Below are 27,807 nucleotides of genomic sequence, written 5' to 3'. Positions count from 1 at the left end.
CCTATTTTCCACACCTGGGCCATTTGTCTTATTTCTCCTTAATTTCATGTAACATGTCTTTTCATGACCCTTTCTCATTTTTTTTTCTATTTCCAGATGTCAGATAGGGTTGACTGGTTACAAAGCCAAAATGGAGTATGCAAAGTTGATGTCTATTCACCTGGAGACAGCCAACCCCAGGACTGGAAAATGGTAAGGGTCTACCTCTTTATAAATACTAATTTAGGAAAAAGTGGAATACCATTAAGAATAGACTTATGAACTCCACCACCACTACCCACCTCTTTTACTTACTACTTTAACTTACTACTAACCTGAAATTTTGGGGGGAAAACATGAACTGCTTTAGAACAAAAAATTCTTATCCATACCGTTTTTTGGGGGGAAATCCTATATATGGTATTTTCATAGAAGAAGTATAGTATAATTAATGCAAAACCTATATTTTACAGTTTTAAAATTTTCCTTAATTTTCAAACAGAAAGGGATTGTACTTCAAACAAATGTCTACAAAGTTCATAGAAACTATTTTCTGAAATGTAGGATGCCTCAAAATTCTTAGCACTGTAAGCTCTTATTTAAGTAACATTATCATTCTGCTGTCATCATTCAACAAACATTTATTAAGTACTTAGTATAAGGCACTGTAAGTCAGGGTCCTGTCAGAAGATGGAAACCATAGCAAATAATGTGATATTAAAAAACTTGGTGAAAGATAGTTAACAAGTTAACTACTAAAAGCTGTAAAAGAGGACTCTAAGAATTCCAGAATTAGCAAGTATAGAGAGCAGCCCCTACCCCTAGGCTGCCAGAGAGTGAACAGGAAGAGACTAAGAACCCACAGAAGCTCTCTTCTCCTTCAGCCAAGGCGACTTCAGATATCTTTGGAGAGAGTGTGGCTGCCACAGGAGCACTAGCCTGCTGGGGCAGAAGACACTTGCCAAGAGAAACAAAAGATAAAATGAATTTATGGGACTTCATCAAGATTAAAAGTTTCTGCACAGCCAAGGAAACAGTCAGAAAAACTAAGAGGCAGCCCACGGAATGGGAGAATATATTTGCAAATGACACTACAGATAAAGGACTGGTATCCAAGATCTACAAAGAGCTTCTCAAACTCAAAACACGAGAAACAAATAAACAAATCAAAAAATGGGCAGAAGATATGAACAGACAGTTTTCCAATGAAGACATACAAATGGCTAACAGACACATGAAAAAATGTTCAAAATCATTAGCCATCAAGGAAATTCAAATCAAAACCACACTGAGAGACCACCTTACGCCAGTTAGAATGGCAAAAATAGACAAGGCAAGAAACAACAATTGTTGGAGAGGATGTGGAGAAAGGGGATCCCTCCTACATTGTTGGTAGGAATGCAAGTTGGTACAGCCACTCTGGAAAACAGTGTGGAGGTCCCTTAAAAAGTTAAAAATTGAGCTACCCTATGATCCAGCCATTGCACTACTGGGTGTTTACCCCAAAGATACAGACGTAGTGAAGAGAAAGGCCATATGCACCCCAATGTTCATAGCAGCGGTGTCCATAATAGCTAAATCGTGGAAGGAGCCGAGATGCCCTTCAACAGATGACTGGATTAAGAAGTTGTGGTCCATATATACAATGGAATATTACTCAGCTATCAGAAAGAACGAGTTCTCAACATTTGCTACAACATGGACGGCACTGGAGGAGATAATGCTAAGTGAAATAAGTCAAGCAGAGAAAGACAACTATCATATGATTTCTCTCATCTATGGAACATAAGAACTAGGATGATCGGTAGGGGAAGAAAGGGATAAAGAAAAGGGGGGGTAATCAGAAGGGGGAATGAAACATGAGAGACTATGGACTATGAGAAACAAACTGAGGGCTACAGAGGGGAGGGGGGGAATGGGATAGGCTGGTGATGGGTAGTAAGGAGGGCACATTTGCATGGTGCACTGGGTGTTATACACAACTAATGAATCATCGAGCCTTACATCGGAAACCGGGGATGTACTGTATGGTGACTAACATAATACAATAAAAAATCATTTAAAAAAATCAAAAAAAAAAAAAAGAAGAAGAAGAAGAAGACACTTGCCAGAGGGTTCAAGTGGGCCAGAAGTGCAGTGTCTCCCCAGTGCCCTCTACTAACAAAGCCAGCTGCCAAAGAAGAAATGTTTAGAGGGGTCCTGTTCCAGTGTCACAGAGCAAGGCAAAGAAGGGTAGGCTTGGAGTTGAGAGACAGTCATGGATAACTGGCATAGACTCTGTACTGAGTCCTAGGGTCAGAGATAAAAAAACAAATTAGAAAGAATTCTTTTTAAGGATCTCACAATCCAATGGAATCATATGGCAATTCTCATCCTTAGTATTAATATTTATCAAACACCTATTTGCATGTTATGTTATATGATTCATCCTCTATTTACCCAAAATCTATTTGGTATATCTTACGTAGCCTAAGAGAGAAAACACTAACAAATCTAAGACATTAAGACATGTAGATAATAAATATCCAATTACTATAGAGTAAATGCCAACCAAAACTGTGTCTATTAGATCTTTTATTTACCTCTGCTCTTTCATGTAGAAAAACAAAAGATAGATGAATTCCAATACTAAATCAAATTTAAAAAGTCATAATTTTTCATAAAAGGAGGAGCACTCTGGGGGATGGAAAGAAAAAGAAAGAAAGAAAGAAAGAAAGAAAGAAAGAAAGAAAGAAAGAAAGAAAGAAAGAAAGGGAGAAAGAAAGAAAAAGAAAGAAAGAAAGGGCACCTGGGTGGCTCAGTCGGTTGAGTGTCTGCCTTCAGCTCAGGTCATGATCTCAGGGTCCTGGGATCGATCCCTGCATTGGGTTCCCTGCTCGGTGGGTAGTCTGCTTCTGTCTCTCTTTCTCCCTCTGACCCTCTCCACTGCTCGTTCTCTCACTCTCTCTCAAATAAATAAATAAAATCTTTAAAAAAGAAAGAAAGAAAAAAACAATTTCTGCCCTCATAGACCTTACTATTAATTTGGGAAAATAAAAAATATACGTGTGAAAATAAAAAAATTATTGAAAAGTTCTAAATAACCAGTAGATCCTAAATATAAGAAGTTCATGATAATTTGCCAAATGGATTTTCTGACAACAATTGCTAAAGGTGTTTAAAGAACAGGTCAAAGTGGGAAGTGGTCAAAGAAAATTTCATAAAGTATTTTTAGCAGAGCTAGAGGTGAAGAATAAGATGGTAGGTACATATGTTGACTTCAAGCTAAGGTACTGGAGCAGAAGATAGCTGAGGAGAGAAAATTAAGCCCCTTAATCCTTTTTAAATTCTCCTTCATGGATGTGGAGACGTGGATGTCTCTTTTCACCAAGAGCACTACTTCCCCATACATATATGGTCAAGTTTTATTCCCTAGTATTCCCACAGATGGTTAACTGTGTTCCACTGCATTTTCTAAAAATCTAGCTTATTGACTTCTCTACTCTTACCTCTTCTGAAATCTAATCTTAATTTGAAATGTTTAAGTAGTATTATCTTATATACATCACTATAAGAGTACAAATCTTGTGCATATTATCTCATTTAATATTAATTGCAATCACCTGAGGAAATTATTAAGATTAACAATAATTACCATATGATCCAGCAATTCCACTTCCAAGTGTATATCTGAAGGAAACAAAATCACTATTTCAAAATGATACCTGCACCCTATGTTTCATGCAGCATTATTCACAATAGCCAAGACATGGAAGCAACCTCAGTGTCCATCCATGGATGAATGAATAAAGAAAATGTGGTATATATACACAATAGAACATTATCCAACCATAAAAAGAAGGAAATCTTGCCATTTGCAACAACATGGATGGACCTAAAGGGTATTAAGTTAAGTGAAATAAGTCAGACAGAGAAAGACAAATACTGTATGATCTCACTTACATGTAGAGTCTTAAAAAACAAAACTACTAGATACAGAGAATAGATAAGTGGTTGCCAGGGGTGGGTGGTGTGAGAGTGAGCAAAGTGGGTGACAGAGTGAAAAGGTATAAACTTCAAGCTCTAAAATAAATAAGTACTGGAGATTTAATGTACAGCATAGTGACAGTAGTTGTTAATACCATATTGTATATTTGAAAGGTTGCAGAGAAAGTAGATATTATAAGTTCTCATTACAAAAAAAAATAACTTTGAACTATGGTGTGGTGAGCAATGTTAACTAGACTTATGGTGATCATTTTGCAATATATACAAATATTGAATCATTTTATTGTGTACCTGAAACTAATATAATGTTGTATATCAATTAAATCTCCGTAAAAAAGTAAACTTTCAGCCATGCATCAAAAGACAGAGACACAAGACTCGCCTGTCCAGAAATCAAAGAGCTCTTCTAACTTCCAAGTGGGCACGAAATTCTTAATTGCTTTGAGATGGGCAAAAAATACTAGCAAAACAAATTGTCCATTGTCTCCTACCCAACAGAGAATAGATCTCTATAAACAATCCATTAAAGAGATCACCAAATGGTCAAATAATAAAATCAAATTCTTTTTTTTTTTAAAGATTTTATTTATTTATTTGACAGAGAGAGAGACAGCCTTCGAGAGAGGGAACACAAGCAGGGAGAGTGGGAGAGGAAGAAGCAGGCTCCTAGAGGAGCAGGGAACCTGATGTGGGGCTCGATCCCAGGACTCTGGGATCACCCCCTGAGCCAAAGGCAGACGCTTAATGATTGAGCCACCCAGGCGCCCCACAAAAAAACCAAATTCTTGGTCACTACTGCCACCAATGGTTATTGGCCATCAGGAACCAAAATGAAAACCAAAAGCATAATTAGTACAGAGAAAAATTAAAACTAGAAAAAACAATGTCTGCAAAGTTCTATTGCCACCTTGGATTCACCTCTGGGGTCAAAGAAAAGATGCACCTGGTGTACACTTCCCTCAAGATGATTTTTATCTCTGTTAGGTGAATCTGCTGGACATCTTGGCAAAGACTTCCAAAACTGTTAAAAGATCATTTTCAGAGAAGGTGAAATAATGACTTTCATATATGTATAAAAATAAACTCATGGTGGTTTTCAGACTGGATGGCTCAGTCCATAAAGTATTGGACTCTTGATCTTAGCTCAGGTCGTGATTTCACAGTTGAGAGTTGAAGCCCTGCGTTGGACTCGATGCTGGATGTGGAGCCTACTTCAAATTAATTAGTTAATTAATTAATTTTCTCTATTTTTCTAATTTTTCTATTTCTCTAATTTTCTTATAGTTAATTTAATTAGTTAAATTTCTCTCTCAAATTAATCAAATTAAAATAAACTCATGGTAAACGTTGTAATCATTAACAAGGAACTGGTGAGGTTCAAAGGAGAATCAAAGAGAAGAACCACATATATAGATTAGAAATATTGAAGTGAATGTACAAATGGGGGCAAAACTGACCTTTTCTACAGTACAACCTTCTCTGGTCAGAATTAACATGTATAAACAAGAATTATATTGCATTGCTATCAGTTATCTACAAAGTTGTAACATAGCTCCAAGAGAATTAGAATCAGAAAATGGAGATGGAGCCCTGCTCTGTGGGGAGTCTGCTTCTCCCTCTCCATCTGCCCCTCCCTGTCACTCATACTCTCTCTCTCTCTCTAATAAACACATAAAATCTTTTTTTAATAAAAAGAATACTGCTAAGTGAAATAATAGTCTTAAAATACTGGAACAGTGCCTGATACATACTAAGTACCTAATAAATGTTGATTACTTTTATTGTGGTGATAAAGCAGTTAAGCCTTGAGAAAGGTGACCATTTTTGTAACTAATCTTTGAGGTTGTCCTGAATGTTCCATATCTTTACTTTGTTATAGTCGGATGAATCCTTGTCTGTTTTTAAGGAAGCGTCAACTGATCCTATCAGAGTGCTCAGCTGGCTCCGCAGAGACCTGGAAAAAAGTACAGCAGGGTTCCAAGATATTAAGTTCAAGCCTGGAGAATCCTCACTGAGCAGGGAAATGAGTGACTTAGGAGACCCCCGCAAGGGTTTCTCTGTGGACTATTACAATACCACCACCAAGGGCAGTCCAGGAAGATTGCATTTCGAGATGACTCACAGAGAGAACCCCATTCAGGGCCGCAGTGTCCAACTTGGTAATGGGAGTTCAGTAGATGAAGTTTCCTTCTATGCTAATCGCCTCACAAATCTAGTCATAGCCATGGCCCGCAAGGAGATCAATGAGAGGATAGATGGCTCTGAAAACAAATGTGTCCATCAGTCATTGTACATGGGAGATGAACACACACCCAAGAAAAGCTTGAGTATGGTGGCATCAGAACTAGTGAACGAGACTGTCTCTGCATGTTCCAAGAATGCTACCTCAGATAAGGCTCCAGGCTCTGGTGACAGAGCCTCAGGATTATTACAGAGTCCCCCAAATTTGAAATATAAGACCACTCTGAAGATCAAGGAGAGCACCAAGGAAAGCAAGGGTCCAGATGACAAGCCTGCTTCTAAGAAGTCTTTCTTCTACAAGGAGGTGTTTGAATCTCGTAATGCAGGTGATGCCAAAGAGGGTGGAAGGTCCTTACCTGGGGAGAGAAGGATGTTTAGAGGGCAAGAAAGACCTGATGACTTTACAGCTTCTGTTAGTCAAGGGATCATGACCTATGCTAACAGTGTGGTATCTGATATGATGGTTTCCATCATGAAGACACTGAGAATCCAAGTGAAGGATACAACCATTGCCACCATTTTGCTAAAGAAGGTACTGCTCAAGCATGCAAAAGAGGTCGTCTCAGATCTTATTGACTCCTTCATGAAGAACCTCCACAATGTCACAGGGACCCTCATGACTGATTCAGACTTTGTCTCAGCTGTAAAAAGAAGTTTATTCTCTCACGGAAGCCAGAAGGCCACAGATATCATGGATGCCATGCTGGGAAAGCTATACACTGTAATGTTTGCAAAGAAACCTCCTGAAAATATAAGGAAAACTAAGGACAAGTCTGAGAGTTACTCCCTTGTGTCGATGAAAGGAATGGGTGACCCTAAAAACCAAAATGTAAACTTTGCAACCATGAAATCTGAAGGTAAATTGAGGGAAAAAATGTACTCTCCTGCATCCAAACCAGAGAAGGAGAAGTCTTGTGCCGAAACTCTGGGTGAACACATTATCAAAGAGGGATTGACCTTTTGGCACAAAAATCAACAAAAAGAAGGAAAATCTCCAGGTTTCCAAAGGGCAACATTTGCAGCTCCCAACAAACAGTACAAGCCTGTACCAGACATTCCTCTGGGATATCCTCTGGATACTTGCAACCTCACCCCCCCTATGCACCACCAAGAGAAACCTGAGAATTTTATGTGTGATTCAGACTCCTGGGCCAAGGACCTGATTGTATCTGCCTTACTTCTGATTCAATATCACCTGGCCCAGGGAGGAAGCATGGATGCACAGAGCTTCCTTGAAGCTGCTGGCAGCACCAACTTGCCTGCCAACAAGTCCCCTACAGTTTCTGATGAGCCCAGCCCTAAATCTCCTCAAATGGGAGGTGACCAAGAAGAAGCAGAAAAGAAGGATCTAATGAGTGTTTTCTTTAACTTCATCCGGAATTTACTAGGTGAGACCATTTTCAAGAATGACCATAGCTCTGAACCCAAGGTGCCAGAACAGCCAATTAAGGAAGAATATAGCCACCAGTGTGAAAGACCTGTAACCCCTTCTCCCGTCAAATTAAGTGAAGGCGATGAGGCTGGTGGTACCTTTGCTGGGTTGACCAAGATGGTTGCTAGCCAGCTAGATGGCCGCATGAATGGACAAATGGTAGAACATCTTATGGACTCAGTGATGAAGTTATGTCTCATTATAGCCAAATCCTGTGACTCTCCTTTGGCAGAGCTGGGAGATGATAAGTCTGGGGATGCGAGCAGGCCAACTTCTGCCTTCCCAGATAGTTTATATGAGTGCTTGCCAGTGAAGGGCACAGGGACAGCAGAGACTCTCCTGCAGAATGCCTATCAAGCTATCCATAATGAATTGAGAGGTATATCAGGGCAGCCTCCTGAAGGATGTGCAGCACCCAAAGTGATTGTCAGCAATCATAGCCTAAGTGATACAGTTCAGAACAAGCAACTCCAAGCCGTACTTCAGTGGGTAGCCGCCTCTGAACTCAATGTCCCTATTTTGTACTTTGCTGGTGACGATGAAGGAATCCAAGAGAAGGTAAGCAAGTAGAGTCAGAGGAATTTGGGACGATTTATTAGGGGTTAATTAGGGTTTTAAGTTCTGTTGCTTTCTGAATGGGAAGATAGCTACCAGAAGAGGAGGAGGAGGACAGTGAGAATTTGAAGATGGCTCTTAGCAGAGATAATGGATAAAGTAAAATTGGATTTTGCCCAATAAGAGGCATATCAAAAGGAAAAAAGAAGGATATGTTTATATATGTGTATATATATGGATGGATATGTTTGTATATATGTGTAATGTGATATTGATTTATCATGTGTATGATATGTGATAAATCAAATCTGATTTTTTCTGCATATATTGATAGGAATGCACAGATGAAAAACCTCTAAGAGATTTAGCAAACGAGTCAGACAAAAGTGTGAGCCTCAGGCTGAAATTTGGGTAGAACAGCATGTTGTCTTAAGAATCAGAAGGAGCTGCTGGAGGCATCCCGGGAATGTACTGAGGGGGTGGGAGGTTAGGGTAAAGAATCTAGGTTTACACCCTTTCAAACTTGTCATTATTCTCTCAGCTGGTTGTCTAGGAAGGGTTGGGGATTTGACAGGATTCAATAAATAACATCCCTCTTCCCCTTACTCTAAGTTCTGTCAATTGAGAAGTAAGACTAAAGAATAAGGCAGATGGAAAATCAATTTATCACTGTTATTACTGATAAAGGTAAGTGCATGCCTTCTAACTCCTTGTTCTTCCCAGTGAGGCCTTGGAACTGCTTACTGAAGAGAATTGTGCGTGTGTCTGGTAAAATTGGTATATAACTTTACAGGCAGGCCTCAAAGGCATTGAGGATTCTGTTCCAGACCACTGCAATAAGGCAAAGTCAAATGAATTTTTTGGTTTCCCAGTGTGCAATGAATTATTTCTTTAAGTGCATACTTAAACTAAAAAGTGCTTTATTGCTAAAAATGTTAACAATCATCTGAGCTCTTAGCAAATATAATCACTAGTCAAGGTCACTACAACAAATATAATAAGAATGAAAATGTTTGAAATATTGCAAGAATTGTCAAAATATGACACAGAGACCCAGAGTGAGCAAATGCTCTTGGAAAAATAGCACCAATAGACTCACTTGGTGCAGGGTTGTCACAAACCCTCACTTTGTAAAAAACGCAGTATCTGCAAAGTGCAATAAAGCAAAACACAATGAAACAAGTTTATGCCTGTATATAAGTTTCAGGTGTACATTATAATTCAATATCTGTATATACTACAAAGTGATCATCACCATAGGTCTAGTTCATCACCCCACAATTCAGATCTTGACCCATTTCACCCACCCCAATCCAATTTCCCTCTGGTAACCACCAGGCTGTTCTCTGTATTTATGAGTTTGTTTTTGTTTGTTTTATTTGTTTGTTTTGTCTTCTAGATTCCACACATAAGTGAAATCATACAGCATTTATCTTTCTCTGTCTGACTTATTTCACTTAGCATAACACCCCCAAGGTCCACCCACAAGTTGTCACAACTGGCAAGATTTTCTCATTTTTTTATGGCTGAGCGGTATTCCATTACACACACACACACACACACACACACACACACACACACACACACAGGGCCCTTCTTTATCCACTTATCCATCAAAGGACACTTGGGGTATTTCCACATCTTGGCTTCTGTAAAAAATGTTGCAATAAACATAGAGGTACATATAGCTTTTCAAATTTGTGTGTTTGTATTCTACAGATAAATACCCAGAAGTGGAATTGCTGGATCATATGGTAGTTCTACTTTTAATTTTTTGAAGAATCTCCATACTATTTGCCACAGTGGCTGCACCAATTTACATTTCCACCAACAGTGTATGAGGACTTCTTTTTCTCCACATCTTCTCCAGCATTTGTTATTTCTTACCTTTTTTTTTTTGTAATAGCCATCTGACAGTTGTGAGGTGATATTTTATTGTGGTTTTGATTTGCTTTTTCCCGATAATTAGTAATATTGAGCATCTTTTCATGTGCCTGTTGGCAATCTGTCTTCTTTCAAAAAAAAGGTCTATTCAGATCTTCTGCCCGTTTTTTGTTACAGTATTTTTAAATGTATTATTATTGAATATAGTTGACACACAGTGTATTAGTTTCAGGTGTACAAAGTAGTAATTTTACAATTCTATACATTACTCAGTGCTCACCATAGTAAGTATAGTCAGCATCTTTCACATGCAAGGTTATCACAGTGTTATTGACTACATTCCCCATGCTGGACTTTTCATCTCCATGAATTTATAACTGGAATTTGTACCTTTTAATCTCTTTCACCAATTTTGCCCATCCTCCAACTTCTTTCCCTCTGGCAATACTCAGTTTTTTCTCTGTATTTAAGCGTCTGTTTAGTTTTTGTTTGTTTGCTTATTCATTTGTTTTGGTTTTTTTGACTCCACATATAAATGAAATCATGTAATATTTATCTTTCTCTGTCTGACTTATTTTTTTTATTATGTTCAGTTAGCCAACATATAGTATGTCATTAGTTTTTGATGTAATATTCAGTGATTCATTAGTTGGGTATAACACCCCATGCTCATCATAATACATGCCCTCCTTAATACCCATCACCTTGTTACATCCCTCCACCCCCTCCCCTCTGTAACCCTCAGTTTATTTCCTGGAGTGGATATTCATCCATTCTGATGCCTAATATTCCATTGTATACATGAACCACATCTTCTTTATCCATTCATCTCTTGAAGGGCATCTTGGCTTCTTCCACAGTTAGGCTATTGTAGACATTGCTGCTATGAACATTTGGGTGCATGTGCCCATTCTTTTAATTACATTTGTATCTTTGGGGTGAATACCTAGTAGTGCAGTTGCTGGGCCATAGGGTAGCTCTATTTTTAATATCTTGAGGAAACTCCATACTGTTTTGCAGAGTGGCTGTACCAGTTTGTATTCCCACCAAGAGTGTAAGAGGGTTCCCCTTTCTCCACATCCTCGCCAACATTTGTTGTTTCCTGTCTTGTTAATTTTTGACCTTCTAACTGGTGTAAGGTGGTATCTCATTGTGGTTTTGATTTGTATTTCACTGAAGGCTAATGATGTTAAGCATTTTTTCATCTGTCTGTTAGCCATTTGTATGTCTTCTTTGGAGAAGTGTCTGTTCATGTCTTCTGCCCATTTCTTGACTAGATTATTTGTTTTTGGGGGGTGTTGAGTTTGATAAGTTCTTTTTAGATCTTGGATACCAGTCCTTCATCTGAAATGTCATTTGTAAATATCTTCTCCCATTCCATGGGTTGCCTCTTAGGTTTGTTGACTGTTTCCTTTGCTATGCAGAAGCTTTTTATCTTGATAAAGTCCCAAAAGTTCATTTTTGTTTTTGTTTCCCTTGCCTTTAGAAACACGCCTTGAAAGAAGTTGTTGTGGCTGATGGCAAGGAGGTTACTGCCTATGTTCTTTTCTAGGATTTTGATGGATTCCTGTCTCACATGGAAGTCTTTCATCCATTTTGAGTTTATCTTTGTGTATGGTTTAAGAGAATGGTCCAGTTTCATTCTTCTGCATGTGACTGTCCAATTTTCCCATCACCATTTATTGAAGAGACTGTCTTTTTTCCATTGGATATTCTTTCCTGCTTTGTCGAATATTAGTTGACCATAGAGTTGAGGGTCCATTTATGGGCTCCCTATTCTGTTGCATTGATCTATGTATCTGTTTTTGTGCCAATACCATGATGTCTTGATGATCACAGCTTTGTAATATAGCTTGAAGTATGACTTATTTTTAATCAGGTTGCTTGTTTTTTGTTGTTGAGTTGTATAAGCTCTTCATATGTTTTGGAATTACACCCTTATCAGATGTGTAATTTGTAAATTTGTAAATACCTTCTCCCATTCAGCCTTTTCATTTTATTGATGGTTTCCATTGCTCTGCAGAAGTTTGTTTGATGTAGTCCTATTTGTTTATTTTTGCTTTTGTTTGCCTTGCCTTTGGAGTCAGACTCAAAAAAAAATTGCTAAGACCAATGTCATGGAGCTTACTGCCTATGTTTTCTCCTAGGAATTTTATGGTTTCAGGTCTTACATTCAAGTATTTAATCCATTTTGAGTTAATTTTTTACATGGTGTAAGATAGTGGTCTAGGTTCATACTTTTGCATGTGGCTGTCCAATTTTCTCAGCACCATTTATTAAATAAAACTGTCCTTTCCCTGCTGCATATTCCAGGCTTCTTTTTATAAATTGACTATATATATATACACAGGTTTATTTATGGGCTCTCTATTCTGTTCCATTGGTGTATATGTCTGTTTTTAATGGCAATGCCATACTCTTTTAATTACTATAGCTTTGTAGTTTAAAATCAGGGAACATGATACATCCAGATTTGTTTTTTTCTTTCTCAAGACTGCTTTGGCTATTTGGAGTCTTTTATGGTTCTGTACAAATTTTAGAATTATTCTAGTTTTGTGAAAAATACCACTGGGGTTTTGATATATTGTATTTAATCTGTAGTTGTTTTGGGTAGTATGGACATTTTTAACAATGTTAGGTCTTCCAATCCATGAGCACAGAATATCTTTACATTTATTTGTGTCATCTTCAATTTCTTTTATCAGTGTCTTATAATTTTCATTTCACAGTTCTTTCACTTTCTTGGTTAAATTTATTTCTAGGTATTTTATTCTTCTTGATGCAATTGTAAATGGGATTTTTAATTCTTTAAATTCTTTTAAAGAATTTTAATTTCTTTTTTTGATAGTTTGTTATTATTGTATAAAAACAAAACAGATTTCTGTATATTGATTTTTTTCCTGCAACTTTACTGAATTCGTATATTAGTTCTAACAGGTTTTTGTTGGAGTCTTTAGGGTTTTCTATACATATTACCATGTCATCTGTAATTAGAGACAATTTTGTTTCTTCTTTTCTGATTTGGATGCCCTTCATTTCTTTTTCTTGCCTAACTGCTGTGGCTAGGACTTCCAATAATATGTTGAAAAAGGTCCAAGTGTGGGCTGCTTTATCTTGTTTCTGATCTTAGAGGAAAAGCTTTCAGCTGTTCAACATTGAGTATGGTATTAGCTGTGGGCTTGTCATATATAGCCTTCATTATATTGGGGTAGGTTCCTCATACACCCACTTTGTTGAGTGTTTTTTTTTCATAACTGGATATTAAATTTGGTCACATGTTTTTTTCTGCATCTATTGAGATCATATAATTTTTATACTTCATTTTGTTAGTGTGGTATATCATATTGATGGATTTGCAAATGTTGAGCCATCCTAGCATCCTTGGAATAAACTTGAGCATGGTATATGATTCTTTTATTGTACTGTTGAATTTGGTTTACTAATATTTTGTTGAGGATTTTGCATCTTTGTTCATTAGGGATATTGGCCTCTGATTTTCCTTTTTTCTGGTGCCTTATCTGGTTTTGGCATCAGGATAATGCTGGCCTTGTAAAATGAGTTTGGAGTGTTCTCTCCTCTTCAATTTTTTGGAAGAGTTTGAGAAAGATAGGTATTAAATCTTTTTGAATGTCTGGTAGAATTCATCAGTGAAGCCATCTGGTCCTAGACTTTTGTTTTTTGAGAAGTTTTTAATTACTGACTCAATCTCCTTGCTCGTAATCGGTCTATTCAGATTTTCTTCATGATCCGGCCTTGAAAGATTATATGTTTCTAGGAATTTGTCCATTCCTTCTAGATTGTTCAGTTTGTTGGCATGTAATTATTCAAAGTAGTCTCTTATGATCCTTTTTATTTCTGTGGTATCAATTGAAACTTCTCCTCTTTCATTTCTGATTTTATTTGAGCCCCATGTGTGAGTCCTTAGAAGAAGTGAATCTCTTGTAGGCAACAAAGAGTTGGGTCTTGATTTTCTTATCCATTTTGTTGATTACTTTCTGTTTTTGAACTTCTTCTCTGTTCCTTTCTTCTCTTGCTTTCTTCTCTTGTGGTTTAGTGATTTTCTTTAGTGTTATGTTTAGATTTCTTTCTCATTGTCTTATATGCATCTATTATAGATTTTTGCATTATGGTTACCATGAGGTTTGCATGTAAAATCCTATATATACAACAGTCTATTTTAAGTTGATAGCATCTTAAGTTTGCGCACCTTTTTAAAATTCTGCATTTTCAGGGGCACCTGGGTAGTGCAGTCGTTGAGTGTCTGCCTTCGGCTCAGGGCGTGATCCCGGTGTTACGGGATCGAGTCCCACATCGGGCTCCTCGGCTGGGAGCCTGCTTCTTCCTCTCCCTCTCCCCTGATGTGTTCCCTCTCTCGCTGGCTGTCTCTCTGTCACATAGATAAATAAAATCTTTAAAAAAATAAAATAAAATAAAATTCTGCATTTTCAAAATTCTACACTTTTACTCTCCACCATGTTCAATTTATTTTTGATGTCCTATTTTGCATCATTTTATTTTGTATGTCCCTTAACTATTATTATAGTTACAGTTAATTTTGCTACTTTTGTGTTTTTAAAAATTTTTTTTATGATGGGTAGTGAGGAGGGCACGTGTTGCATAGTGCACTGGGTGTTATACACAACTAATGAATCATCGAACTTTACATCAAAAACCAGGATGTACTGTATGGTGATGTTAGTCATACAGTACATCATTAGTTTTTGATGTAATGTTCAACAATTCATTAGTTGGGTATAACAACCAGTGCTCATCCCCACACCTGCCCTCCTTAATACCCATCACCCTGTTACCCCATCCCCCTCCCTCCCCTCCGTAACCCTCAGTTTGTTTCCCAGAGTCCAGAGTCTTTCATGGTTAGTCTCCCTCTCTGATTTCTTTTTTTTTTTTTTAAAGATTTTATTTATTTATTCGACAGAGATAGAGACAGCCAGCGAGAGAGGGAACACAAGCAGGGGGAGTGGGAGAGGAAGAAGCAGGCTCATAGTGGAAGAGCCTGATGTGGGGCTCGATCCCACAACGCCGGGATCACGCCCTGAGCCGAAGGCAGACGCTTAACCGCTGTGCCACCCAGGCGCCCCCCCTCTCTGATTTCTTGCCATTTGGTTTTCCCTCCCTTCCCCTGTGGTCCTCTTCACTATTCCTTATGTTCCACCCTCTTCCACTGTTGGTGGGAATGCAAGCTGGTACAGCCACTCTGGAAAACAGTATGGAGGTTCCTCAAGACATCTTTTAACTTTTATATTACCTTTATAAGTAGTTAATACACTACCTTTACTTACATTTGCATTTACCAGTGAGAGTTTTACTTTCATATGTTTTCTTGTTACTAGTTAGTGCCTTTTGTTTTTAGCTTAAAGAAGTTCCTTTAACATTTCTTATAAGGCTAGTTTAGTGGTAATGAACTTTTTTAGTTTTTTGCTTTTCTGGGAAACTCTCTATCTCCCCTTCAATTTTGATTGATAACCGTACAAGGTAGACTCTTCTCCATTGGAAGATTTTTCCTCCAGCACTTTGAATATATCATACCATTCCCTTCTGGCCTGAAAAGTTTTTGCTGAAAAATCTACCAATAGTCTTATGGGGGCTCCCTTCTATTTTCTTTTCTAAGAGAAAAGTGGTTTGTTTTTTTTCTTGCTGTTTTAATATTCTCTCTTTATCTTTAAATTTTAACATTTTAATTATAAATTAAATTATCTCTCTGGGTTTATTTTATATGGAACTTTCCTTGCTTCCTGGAGCTGGATGTCTGTTTCCTTCCCCAGGTTAGTAAAGTTTTTAGCCATTACTTTTTCAGATAAGTTTTCTACTGTTCTTTCTCTCTCTTCTCCTTCTGGGACCCTTATAATGAAGATGTTATTCTGCTTGATGTCCTGCATGTCTCTTAAGATATCCTCATTTTTTAAAATTCATTTTTCTTTTTGCTGCTCTGATTGGGTCATTTCCAGTGCTGTTTTCTGGGTTACTGATCTGTTCTACTTCATCTAATCGTCTGTTGAACCCCTTAGTGTATTTTTCAGTTTAACTGTTGAATTCTTCAGCTCTCTGACTTTTACCTGGTACTTTCTTATATTTTCTGTCTCTTTGTTGAAGTTCTCACCGTGTTTATCCATTCTTCTCCTGAGTTCGGTGAGCATCTTTATGACCATTACTTTGAACTCTTTATCGGGTAGATTACTAGGTTACTTATCTCCATTTCACCATGGTTTCTTTCTGAGATTTTGTTTTATTCTTTCATTTGGAACATATTCCTCCATCTTTTCATTTTGTTTGACTCTCTAGGTATTTGTGTTTGTTTCTAGGTATTAGGTGAAAGAGCTATCTTTCCCAGTCTTGAAGGAGTGGTCTCATGTAGGAGATGAACCTTATTGTTCAAATGTGCCCTAGCTTTTGGTTGTTTCTCAGACCTCAGGGATTTTCTTTTTTAAAAAAATTTTTAATTGACTTCGATTTAATTAACATATACTGTATTATTATTAGTTTCCATGGTAGAACTTAGGGATTCATCAGTTGCATATAACACCCAGTGCTCATTCCATCAAGTGCCCTCCTTAATGTTCATCACCCAGTTACCCCATCCCCCTCCACTCACTTCCCCTCCAGCAACCCTCAGTTTGTTTCCTATAGTTAAGAGTCTCTTACGGTTTGTCTCCCTCTCTGTTTTTATCTTATTTTATTTTTCCTTCTCTTTCCCTATATTCATCTGTTTTGTTTCTTAAATTTCACATATGAGTGAAATCATATGGTATTTGTCTTTCTCTGACTCACTTATTTCATGTAGCATAATACCCTCTAGCTCCATCCATGTCTTTGCAAATGGCAACATTTCATTCTTTTTGATGGCTGAGTAAAACTCCATTATACATAATATATACACCACAACTTCTTTTTTTTTTTTAAAGATTTTATTTATTTATTCAACAGAGACAGAGACAGCCAGCGAGAGAGGGAACACAAGCAGGGGGAGTGGGAGAGGAAGAAGCAGGCTCACAGCGGAGGAACCTGATGTGGGGCTCGATCCCATAACATCGGGATCACGCCCTGAGCCGAAGGCAGAAGCTTAACCGCTGTGCCACCCAGGCGCCCCTACACCACAACTTCTTTATCTATTCATCTGATGATGGACATCTGGGTTCTTTCCATATTTTGGTTATTATGGACATTGCTTCTATAAACATTGGGGTGTATGTGCCCCTTCAAATCACTGTTTGTATCCTTTGGATAAATACCTAGTAGTGCAATTGCTGGGTTATAGGGTAGTTCTATTTTTAACTTTTTTGAGGAACCTCTATGTTGTTTTCCAGAGTGGCTGCACCAGTTTGCATTCCCACCAACAGTGTAAGAAAACCCTTTCTCTGCATCCTCACCAACATCTATTGTTTCCCAAGTTGTTAATTTTAGCCATTCTGACTGGTGTGAGGTGGTATCTCATTGATTAGTAGCTTGATTTGTTCTTAATAGGTCCCAGTTGTTGAGGGTGTGCCAAGACCTGTCAGTGTTCCAAAGGGAGGGATCTCAGACAGTTCCTAGTTTCAAGTTAATTGTAAGCGAGATCGTCAGGCAGCAGCTTTTAAGGTATGTAAATATGTACAATCTTATGGGTCCACAATTGTGATCCCTGATGACTTCCAGGCTAGGAGATCTGGAGGCATTCCTGGGCAACAGTTGCAAAAATCATGTATTTAGACATGTGCATAACCTCCTTTTAAAGAAGTATCAACAAACTGTGGCAAGGCCAAAGGACTGTGCAAATATGGTTTCTTCCAGCCCATGTTCCTTGGGGGTGCCTCTGCAACCTCTGCGTGTGTGGCAAATGTGAAGCCTGCCCCTCAGGCTGAAACCCCAGGACAAGAATATAGGCCTTTTCCACATGAAGACTGGAGATGTGTTTTAGTCTGCTGTCTGTGCAGTGCCATGGGGTAGTAGCTTGCCAAAGACTGTCTCTCTGATTGTTTTAGACCCATTGGACCCAGAAATGCAATCCCCTTTGGCCACCAGAACCAGGTTCTCAAAGAGCATCCCCCCTGTGGTTTGTGCCTTCCCACTGGCTGTGGCATGGTGAGCTGTGGCTGCAGTGTGCAGGAACAGGGTGCTCCCACTGGAGCTAGAAGGCTAGGAGGTGGTGTGAGAATAGCATCCACCAGTACTGGCACCAAAAAGGCAGAAGAAAAACACAGAAACAGCTCCTGCCAGTGCCTTCATCCCCAGAGAGAGTACCAGAAGCTTTCTGCCTCTCTGGCAGATGAAGAAATGAGTCTCCTTTGCATACAGTCTAGGAGACTCTCAAACTCTTGCTTTTATGCCAGGTTCCAGGATGAATGGGTTTGTGTGCAAACCCTTTAAGAGCAAATTTTTCATTTCCTATAGCTTTTTGGTTCTCCTGGAGGTAAACCCTATTAGTTTCTTTTTTTATTATTATTCTATTTTTTTTATTATATTATGTTAGTCACCATACAGTACATCCCTGTTTTTTGATGTAAAACTCCATGATTCATTAGTTGTGTATAACACCCAGTGTACCATGCAATACGTGCCCTCCTTAATACCCATCACCAGCCTATCCCATTCCCCCACCCCCCTCCCCTTTGAAGCCCTCAGTTTGTTTCCCAGAGTCCATAGTCTCTCATGCTTCATTCCCCCTTCTGATTACCCCCCTTTCTTTATCCCTTTCTTCTCCTACCGATCTTCCTAGTTCTTATGTTCCATAGATGAGAGAAACCATATGATAATTGTCTTTCTCTGCTTGACTTATTTCACTTAGCATTATCTCCTCCAGTGCCGTCCATGTTGCAGCAAATGTTGAGAAATCGTTCTTTTTGATAGCTGAGTAATATTCCATCATATATATGGACCACATCTTAATCCAGTCATCTGTTGAAGGGCATCTTGGCTCCTTCCATGATTTACTCTATTGGTTTCTAAGACCAGACACTTTGGGGGCTTATTTTTCTGGTGCAGTTCCTAAGGATTGGGGTGCCTGATATGGGGCACAGACCCCTCATTCCTCAGGGACAAGCTCCATTTTGTGAGATTCCTCCTGATTGTAGGTCACTATGCCTAGGGTCGGGTTTATTGCTAGACCATGTCCCTGTTTCTCCTATCCATCTTGATGTGGCTCTTTTATTCCTTTTTATAGAAACACTGTTTAGTTAGCTTTAGGATACTTTTCAGAGGGAATTATTCCCTATGTAGCTATAGATTTGTTGTGTTTGTGGGAGGAGATAAGTTCGGGGTCCCTTTATGCTGTCATTTTGAATTCTCCTCTGAAAGGAAATTCTGAGGCTGGAAAGCATGAGTATTTATGCAAGTTGCTGCTTCATAATAATGTAGAGGAATTAAGACACAGAGCATCCTTACAACACACACACACACACACACACACACACACATACACACATACACACACACACACACAGAAGCACTTAGGACTTTTGATGATTTCATCTCAACTGAGAGAAATGGAATAACACCAATTAAGTAGTAAGCATGGCACAAGAAGCTGGAATTATTTATAAAAATAATTCATCCTCATAGAAACCAGGGGATGTGGAAGAAGAGATGTTTTCTGTTTAATAAATGGTATTAGTAATACTTAAAACTGGGTTACTTGATTTATCTGATGCCTGGGGAGACATGGGATGATATAATATCCATATAAGGCTTTACTAAACAAGAAACTGTATGATTTATAGACTTGCTATTCAAAGTGGGTCTGTGGACCAACAGCTTGGACATCACCTGGGAGCTTCTTGCAAGTACAGAATCTGAAGCTCCACTCCTCCCCTGCTGAACTAGAAATTCAATTTTAGCCAAATCCCCAGGTCATATGTGTGCACATTTAAGTTTGGGCTAGAGGACAGAAGATGGGGTTCCAATCTGAGACACATCCCTGAGTTCTTGGCAAGTTCTGTGTCTTTACGGTTTTCCCAGTCTGTAAAAGAGACAACTATTTTGGTACATAACAATTAACAGAGGGGACTATTTTCACAAAAGCTGGTAAAAAAAATCTAAAAAGGAGCATAGCTTTCATGTGTATAATGTGTGAAATGTTTTTGTTCTATACCCATCTTGTAAGTCAAACTCAGCATACATAACATACATAATACATTCTGTTTTATATTATTTTGAGCTAGAATGTTTATAATATACTTATCCAAATGAAGAAAATATACTTGCATTCCACACGCACACACCTCTGCCCACTGTAAAGATAAAGATGATCATCTAAAAAAATGGAAAGTGTGGGCAACAGCACATCCAAATTTCAACTAATGAGTAGATTTGCATTGAATATCAGTACATTTTTAACAAAAGTTGGATGAAGTATACATCAAAGAAACTACCTAAGAGTGATTTGAGATTTTTTTTTGAATGGAGATTTAATTAATATATGGAAATACTCTCCTGCTGATGTAGTAACCCTGGAATGCCCATAAACCCAATTCCTTTAAACAAATTTGTATCCATGTTTGAATAGATAATATGTGCATAGTACTAAACCCAAAGGCACAAGGGCATAGTGAAAATTAAGGTTTTTTTCTATCCTTATCTCCCATCCCATTTCCTTACCTGGAGAAAAACTTTCTGATCAATTTCTTCTTTATCCTTCCAGAAATATATATGCATATGCTAGCAAATACTTATAGGTATATATTTTGTTCCTTAAGTCACAAATATTAGTACTATATATATATATATATATATATATATATATTCTGTTCTGCAACATATTAAGCTGTCATATTCTTTTTTTTTAAGATTTTACTTTTTATTTGAGAAAAAGAGCACAAGCAATGAGGAGGGGGGAGGGTCAGAGGGAGAAGCAGACTCCCCTCTGAGTAGGGAGCCCGATGTGGAGTTCTATCCCAGGACCCTGGGATCATGACCTGAGCGAAAGGCAAATGCTTAACCAGCTGAGCCACCCAGGTGACCTGCTACATTTTTTTAAGTGGCTACATACTATTGTATGAAGATACTCTATTTAACCACTTTCTTATGTATGGACATTTCAGTTGCTAATATTTTGTTCAAAAGCAATGCTGAATGCACAGATTCAAACATCGCTGTATGTGCCAAATACCTAGGAAAGGAATTCAAGATGTCTGTGAAACATGTATTCATTTATTAGATATATATTTCCAAATTGCCTTCCATAGAGTTTGCACCAATTTGCACACCCATTAAAACAATATGAGAGTGCCCATTTCCCGTTCTCCAACAGTGAGTACCAAACTTTTGATCTTTGCTGAATGTTGCCTTGCTTTGCACTTGTCTTATTAGGAATGAGGGTAAATATCTCTTTATATGTTTAAGAACCACTTGAATTTCCTTTTTCATGGATAAATTGTTCAAAACCTCTGCCCATTTTTCTACTGGGTTTCTAGTCTTTTTCTTATTGATCTGTTAAGAGTTGTATATATATGTAAGAAAATTAGCCTTTATGATATTTTTTGTCATTTGTATTGTTTTATTTTGTTTTTGCCATATAGAATTTTTCAAATGTTTCTGTAGTCAAATCTAAGTAATTTTTTAAAGTTTTTTCCTGGAGTTTGTGTCATTTTTTTAATAATAATTTTTTATTATGTTATGTTAGTCACCATACAGTACATCCCTAGTTTTTGATGTAAAGTTCCATGATTCATTACTTGCGTATAACACCCAGTGTGCCATGCAATACATGCCCTCCTTAATACCCATCACTGGCCTATCCCAATCCCCCACCCCTCTCTCCCCTCTGTGTCATATTTTAAAAAACATCATACACTATAACATATTAACAGAACTTACCCATGTTTTCTTCTAGTACTGTTATGATTTTTTAAAAATATTTAAGACTGTGATCCATTTTCAATTCATTTTTATACAAAGTATGAGGTACGAATGCAACCTCTTATTTTTTCCCAGATGGCTACCTGTCTTTGGTTCTTTTCTTGAATTTTTTGTTCTGTTCCATTGAAATGTCTACTCTTAATATTTTAATAGAATACCATTTTAATTACTGTTATTGTATAATGTGTTTTAATATCTGATAAGACTAGAGACTCCTTATTTCTCTATCTCGGAACTTTCTAGGGTGCATTTCTGTTTCTGCCCCCCAGCCACAAGTAACCATTTACCTGTTTTCTATCATTACAGATTTACCTCTCTGTCGTTTTATATAATGGAGCCATAACATAAAATAAACTATGGCTCTTATACATCTGGCTCTTCACACTGAGCATAATGTTTTTGAGGTTTATCCATGTTGTAGTATGTATCAGTTCATTCCTTTTTATTGCTGAATAGTATCTCATGAAATGAATATACTGCATTTCGTTTATCCATCCTCTAGCTAATGGATATTCGGATTGTTTTTACTTCCTTGCTATTATGAATAATGCTGCTATAAATATTCACATACAAGTCTTTGTGTGGACGTGTTCTCATTTCTCTTGGCTAACAAGGAGTGGGATTGCTACATCTTAAGGTAAATATAATTCTTAAGAGACTGCCAAACTTTTCCAAGATGGCTGTACCATTTTACATTCCCACCAGCAATTTATGTGGGTTTAAGTTTCTCCACATTCTCATCAACATTATCCTTTTTTTTGTTATAGCTGTTATAATGGTATCTCACTGTAGATTTAGTTTGATGGACCTACATTAAAGTGACTAAGAATGTTGAACATTATTTTGTGTGTTCATTAGCCATTCATATATATTCTTTGGTGAGTTGTCTGTGCAAATCTTTTGCCCATATTTTGATTTGGTTGTTTTCTTCTTGTTATCAAGTTATAAGAATTCTTCATATATTCTGGAAAAAAAAAGAATTCCTTATATATTCTGGATACAAGTCCTTTATCAGGTGTATATGATTTGCACACATTTGCTCTCAGTCTGTGGTTTGTCTTTTTATTCAATGGAGTCTTTTGAAGAGCAAAATTTTTAATGATAAAAATCTAATTTATCATTTTTTGCCTTTATTGCTTGTGCTTTTGATGTTATATCTAACAAATCTCTGCCTAACCCTCAACTGGAGGCAGTTTTGCCTCCAGGGGACATTTGGCTATGGCTAGAGGCATATTTTGTTGTGTCCACTGTGAGGGAGTTGCTACTTGGGTCTAGTGGTAGAGACCAAGAATCCTACTAAGCATCCTAGAATGCACAGGACAGCCTGCAAGAATTGCTTGACCCATAAGGTAAATAGTGCAAGATTGAGAAACCCTGACTTAACCCAAGGCCATGACGATTTTCTCCTAAATGTTTGATAATTTCAGCTCTTATATTTAAGTCTGTGATCCATTTTGAGTTCATTTTTGTCTATAACAAGGTAGGCATCTAAGTTCATTTTTTGCAAATGGATATGCAGTTGTCTCAGCATCATTTGATAGAAAGACAAATGGGTATCTGGCCCTTTTTTAAAAATTTATTTATTTGAGAGAGAGTGCATGAAAGAGAGCATGAGTGGTGGAGGGGGAGGGAGAAGCAGACTCCCCTGCTGAGCAGGGAGCCCGACCCAGGGCTTGATCCTAAGACCCTATGATTATGACCTGGCTGAAGGCAGATGCTTAACCAACTGAACCATCCAGGTGCCCTGATATCTGGCCCTTCTGAATTATCTTTCCCCTTTATAAAAAATCAATTGCCATAAATGTTTAGGTTCTAGCTTTCTTTTGATTGATGTTCCAATGATACATTTTTTTCAATAATTTTACTTTTAATTTACCTGTATTATTTGAAGAGAGTTTTTTTTGTAGGTAACATATAGTTGGGTCATGTTTTTTTAATCCATTTTGACAACTGGTGTGTTTATACCATTTGCATTTAGCCTAATTATTGATATGTTTGGATTTGGGTCCATTGTTCTAATTTGCTCCCTTTTCTCCCATTTGTTGCCTTCTTTTGGATTATTTAAATTTGTTTTTAGTGTTCCATTTTAATTTATTGTGTTTTTGACTCCATGTCTTTGTGTTGTGTTTTAAGTGTTTTCTCTAAGGATTACAACATACATTCTTAACTTTTCAGAGTCTATGTAGAATCAATAGTTACCACTTAAACTGTGGTGTTGAAATCCTACTACTATATAGTCTCATTACCTTCCCCCTTATGTTGTGGTTATTTTATATAATCTTACATATATTGTGAAAATCCTTAGACAATGTTATTTTTGCTCTCATTACAAAACATACAGCCATACCTCTTTTAATTTTGTTTCACTTTATTGTGCTTTGCAAATATTGCATTCTTTACAAATTTGAAGGTTATGTTTAAACCCTGTGTCAAGCAAGTCTTTTGGCACAATTTTCCAACAGCATTTGCTCACTCCATGTCTCTGTGTCAAATTGGGTAATTCTCACAGTATTTCAGACTTTTTCATTATTATGTTTGTTATGGTTATCTGTAATCAGTGATTAAAACTCACTGGAAACTCAGATGATGGTTGACATATTTTAGCAATAAAGTATTTTTAATTATGTACATTTTTTAGGACATGCTATTGCACACTTAATAGTGTAAATATAACTTTTATATGAACTGGGAAGCCAAAAAATTTGACTCGCCTTATTGTGATATCACTTTATTGTGGTGGTCTCGAACTGAATTCATAATATCTTCCAGGTACGCCTGTATTTTAAAGAACTGAGAAAAATAACTTATTATTTATATTGAGATTTTTACTGTTTCTGTTGTTTTTCATTCATTCCTGATGTTCCCACCTTCTTCTAACATCATTTTCCTTCTGTCTAAAGAATTAGAACACATTTTCTGGCAATGAAATGACTTCTTTTAGTTTTCCTTAACCTGAAAATTTTTTTGGACCTTATTCCTGAAGTATAATTTTTGCTATATAATTCTGTTTTGGCAGTTCCTTTTAGTGCTTGAAAGTGTCGTGTCATTTCCTTCTGACTTCTGTGGTTTCTGATCAGGAATCTGCTGTCATTTGAATTGTTCTCTTATAAATAATGCAGAACTGGCTGCTTTCATATTTTTTCTTTTTCTTTAATTTTTAGCAATTTGATTTTGACAGGTCCTAAAGTGAATTTCTTTGATTTTATCTTATTTTAGGTTCACTGAGCTTTTGAATTTGTCAGTTATATCTTTTGGCAAACTGGGGAAACATTCAACCATTATTTCTTCAAGCATTTTTTTCTGCACCACCCTTTTCTCCTCTCCTGGGATTCTAATGACATAAATGTAAGACCTTGGGCACTGTTCCACAGGCCCCTGAGCACTCTTTATTTTTTCAAAGAGGTTTAATTGAAGAAAGTTCAATCAATCTCTTATGTTGTTCAGTGTGGTGTGTTTTTTCCCCTATGAATTGGTCTTTAAGTTCACTGCCTTTCATCTCTCATCTTCATTCTATTTAGCCCATTTGGATTTTGTGTTTTTTAGTTCTAAAATTTTCATTTGGTTCTTCTTTGTATCTTCTCTTTGTTAAGCCTTGGTCCTTGCATTTGTTTTATGAACAACCATATGTAGTTTAGTTTCTTTCACGGAAATTTCCTCTTTTGGAAAAGCTCCTGACATTTGGCCTGTTTGTTTTCCTTTTGACCCTCAGAGCATGAGATGCAGAATACACAAAATAAAAATCTGTTTACTTAGATGAATGGCAATGTACTGTGTTCATATGGCTAGAATGATTGCTTTGGCTAATTTTTCTCATTTTGAGCTTGGAGAGAGAGCTAAACATAGGGTTCAGAGACCTGGGCATGCATGTTGCCTCTGCTAATTTCTAGCACTGTTATTACCAGCAGGTCTCACCACCTCTCTGGGCCGCACCTTCCAGGGACTGAATGGATCTCTCAGCTGCTTTCCTGCTCTACCATTCTAGGCTGTCTGTTCTGTGGGGCATAGAAAGCACCATGTGCATTTGTCCTCTGGCTATTTGCCCCCCTATCCTTGTTTTGTCTTGGGACAATGATGGAGTCTGTTTTGTGATATTACAGTGAACTTAAGAACTTTAGAATTCCTAGAAAACAGGACAACCATTGACCAAACACCCACTGGAAGCAGCAAGATTAAGTCTTGGTGGGAAACCGTATGTTCCATATGATGGGCAGGTGGATGCTAACATCTCTTCTTTAAGGATGATATAACTCTCTTCTGTCAGGCTGCATACTTTCCAGTTAGGGAAGTCTTCTCAGCATCTAATTGGAGCCCCTTTTACTGCAGTTTTCCAAGGTCTGCCCAGCCTCTGTGTTCTAGCCTTGGCAGGCCCTTTCTGGTCTGCTCTGAGATGCCTGCCCCTTTACTACTGCTTTTCTTTCCTTTCCACAGCTACTTCAGCTCTCAGCTGCCGCTGTGGACAAAGGACGCAGTGTAGGTGAGGTCCTGCAGTCAGTGCTGCGCTATGAGAAGGAGCGACAGCTGGATGAGGCGGTGGGAAATGTTACGCGGCTGCAGCTGCTGGACTGGCTGATGGTGAACCTGTGATCGGCGCCCACCTACTGCTTTCCCCACTTCCCCTCCCTTCTTACTTCCACAGCTCCCCTGTCCATATCCTTACAGAGCCCTAACATTATCTTCATACCACTCACATCAAAGACATGTCATCTTATGCTAGCCACTGGATTTTGCAGATTTTCCTGTCCATGCAAGCAAGGACACAAAATTAAAAAAAATTACAATTAAAGGGCTCCAGGTGTCTGGTTTCTTTGGGATCCAATGGGACAATAAGGTAAAGAAATTTCAGGACTGAAAAAATAATCAGACGGATAGCAGAAGAAAAGTAGTGCTGGCCTGAGAGGCCCTAGCTAAGTTCATTCATCCTGTTTCTTTGTATCCAATACGTGCCATAACTTGCAGATCCCTTGTCTTAAAGTGTTCCTAAGAATAAGAAGCCACAATTTATTTTAGCCTTTATAACCATGCAAATCACAAAATATTTTCTATTCAACTTAGATCATTCTAATTATGATATTGAGGACTTGGCTTCTTCTCCTGTCTCTGTAGAGTTGCAGAACATTTTCTGCAATTTTCTCCCTCAACTTTATCCATGGTTGAAGATACCTAGTGTCAAAAAAGGTCCAGAAGACCTGAGTTCGGTTGCCAGTTCTTTACTTTTCTGGCAGACCTGTGACAAGTCACCTATTATGACTCTTCTCTCATTTAATGTCCATATCACCCCACTTAAGAGGGATTTTCTGTTCTTATCCTGACTTTTCTGTGGAATTTTATATTTTTGATCTTTCTATAAACTTTTTCCTTTGGTTTCTAACTTTTGGGGGTTTTTTACAACCCTTGGGGGGTCTATTTAACACTGTCACCCCCTGGCATATTTATCTTTCCTACTTTCTTTTGATCCTCTGCTATTCTCATTCTGTTTCACCTTTCCTGGGCGATCTTATCCAAACCCATTGTTTCAATTATCTGGTGTCTTCTTTCATGAACTATTACATAGTAATTAAAATGAAAACTATAAAGCCAGGTAAATTTTCCATGTTGTTTATGAGGTTATGATCTTAAGAAGTTTCTTATAAAATTGTATCTGTTCTATAATTACAATCATATAGAGATTATGTATTCATATAGAGGAGGACTAGAAAGCCAAACAAAGATTTTGAGGATGGTGGATGAGTGAATATATCCTGTTGTTTACTCAGCTTCCGTTCCTTTGGGAAATACTCTGTCCCCTACCCCACGGTGCTACCATCATCAGAGTGTGGGCTTGTGACCCAGCCTGTCCAATCACAGGATCCCAATATCTCAGACATAGTGTTTGGTTCAAGTCC

The 27,807-nt window shown here is 37.7% G+C and overlaps 1 protein-coding gene across 2 annotated transcripts; it reads left to right on the top strand.

Annotated features, from left to right (window-relative positions):
- Nucleotides 1-96: 96 nt before the first annotated feature.
- On the top strand, nucleotides 97-26,509 carry AKAP3 (A-kinase anchoring protein 3). 2 transcript variants are annotated; one of them, XM_045781166.2, is made up of 3 exons: nucleotides 97-192; nucleotides 5,873-8,197; nucleotides 26,354-26,509. In XM_045781166.2, the coding sequence occupies exons 1-3, from the start codon at nucleotides 97-99 to the stop codon at nucleotides 26,507-26,509; spliced, it is 2,577 nt and encodes an 858-aa protein (XP_045637122.2). The 2 variants fall into 2 exon arrangements, with proteins under 2 accessions (XP_045637122.2, XP_087711526.1); XM_087855400.1 differs by having other exon boundaries at nucleotides 5,846-8,197.
- The last annotated feature ends 1,298 nt before the right edge of the window (nucleotides 26,510-27,807 follow it).

This window comes from Ursus americanus, chromosome 25, assembly GCF_024610735.1.
Source record: "Ursus americanus isolate L20-20 chromosome 25, mUrsAme1.1.p, whole genome shotgun sequence".
Taxonomy (NCBI): Eukaryota; Metazoa; Chordata; class Mammalia; order Carnivora; family Ursidae; genus Ursus; species Ursus americanus.
This window is presented reverse-complemented; position numbering and strand designations above follow the sequence as displayed.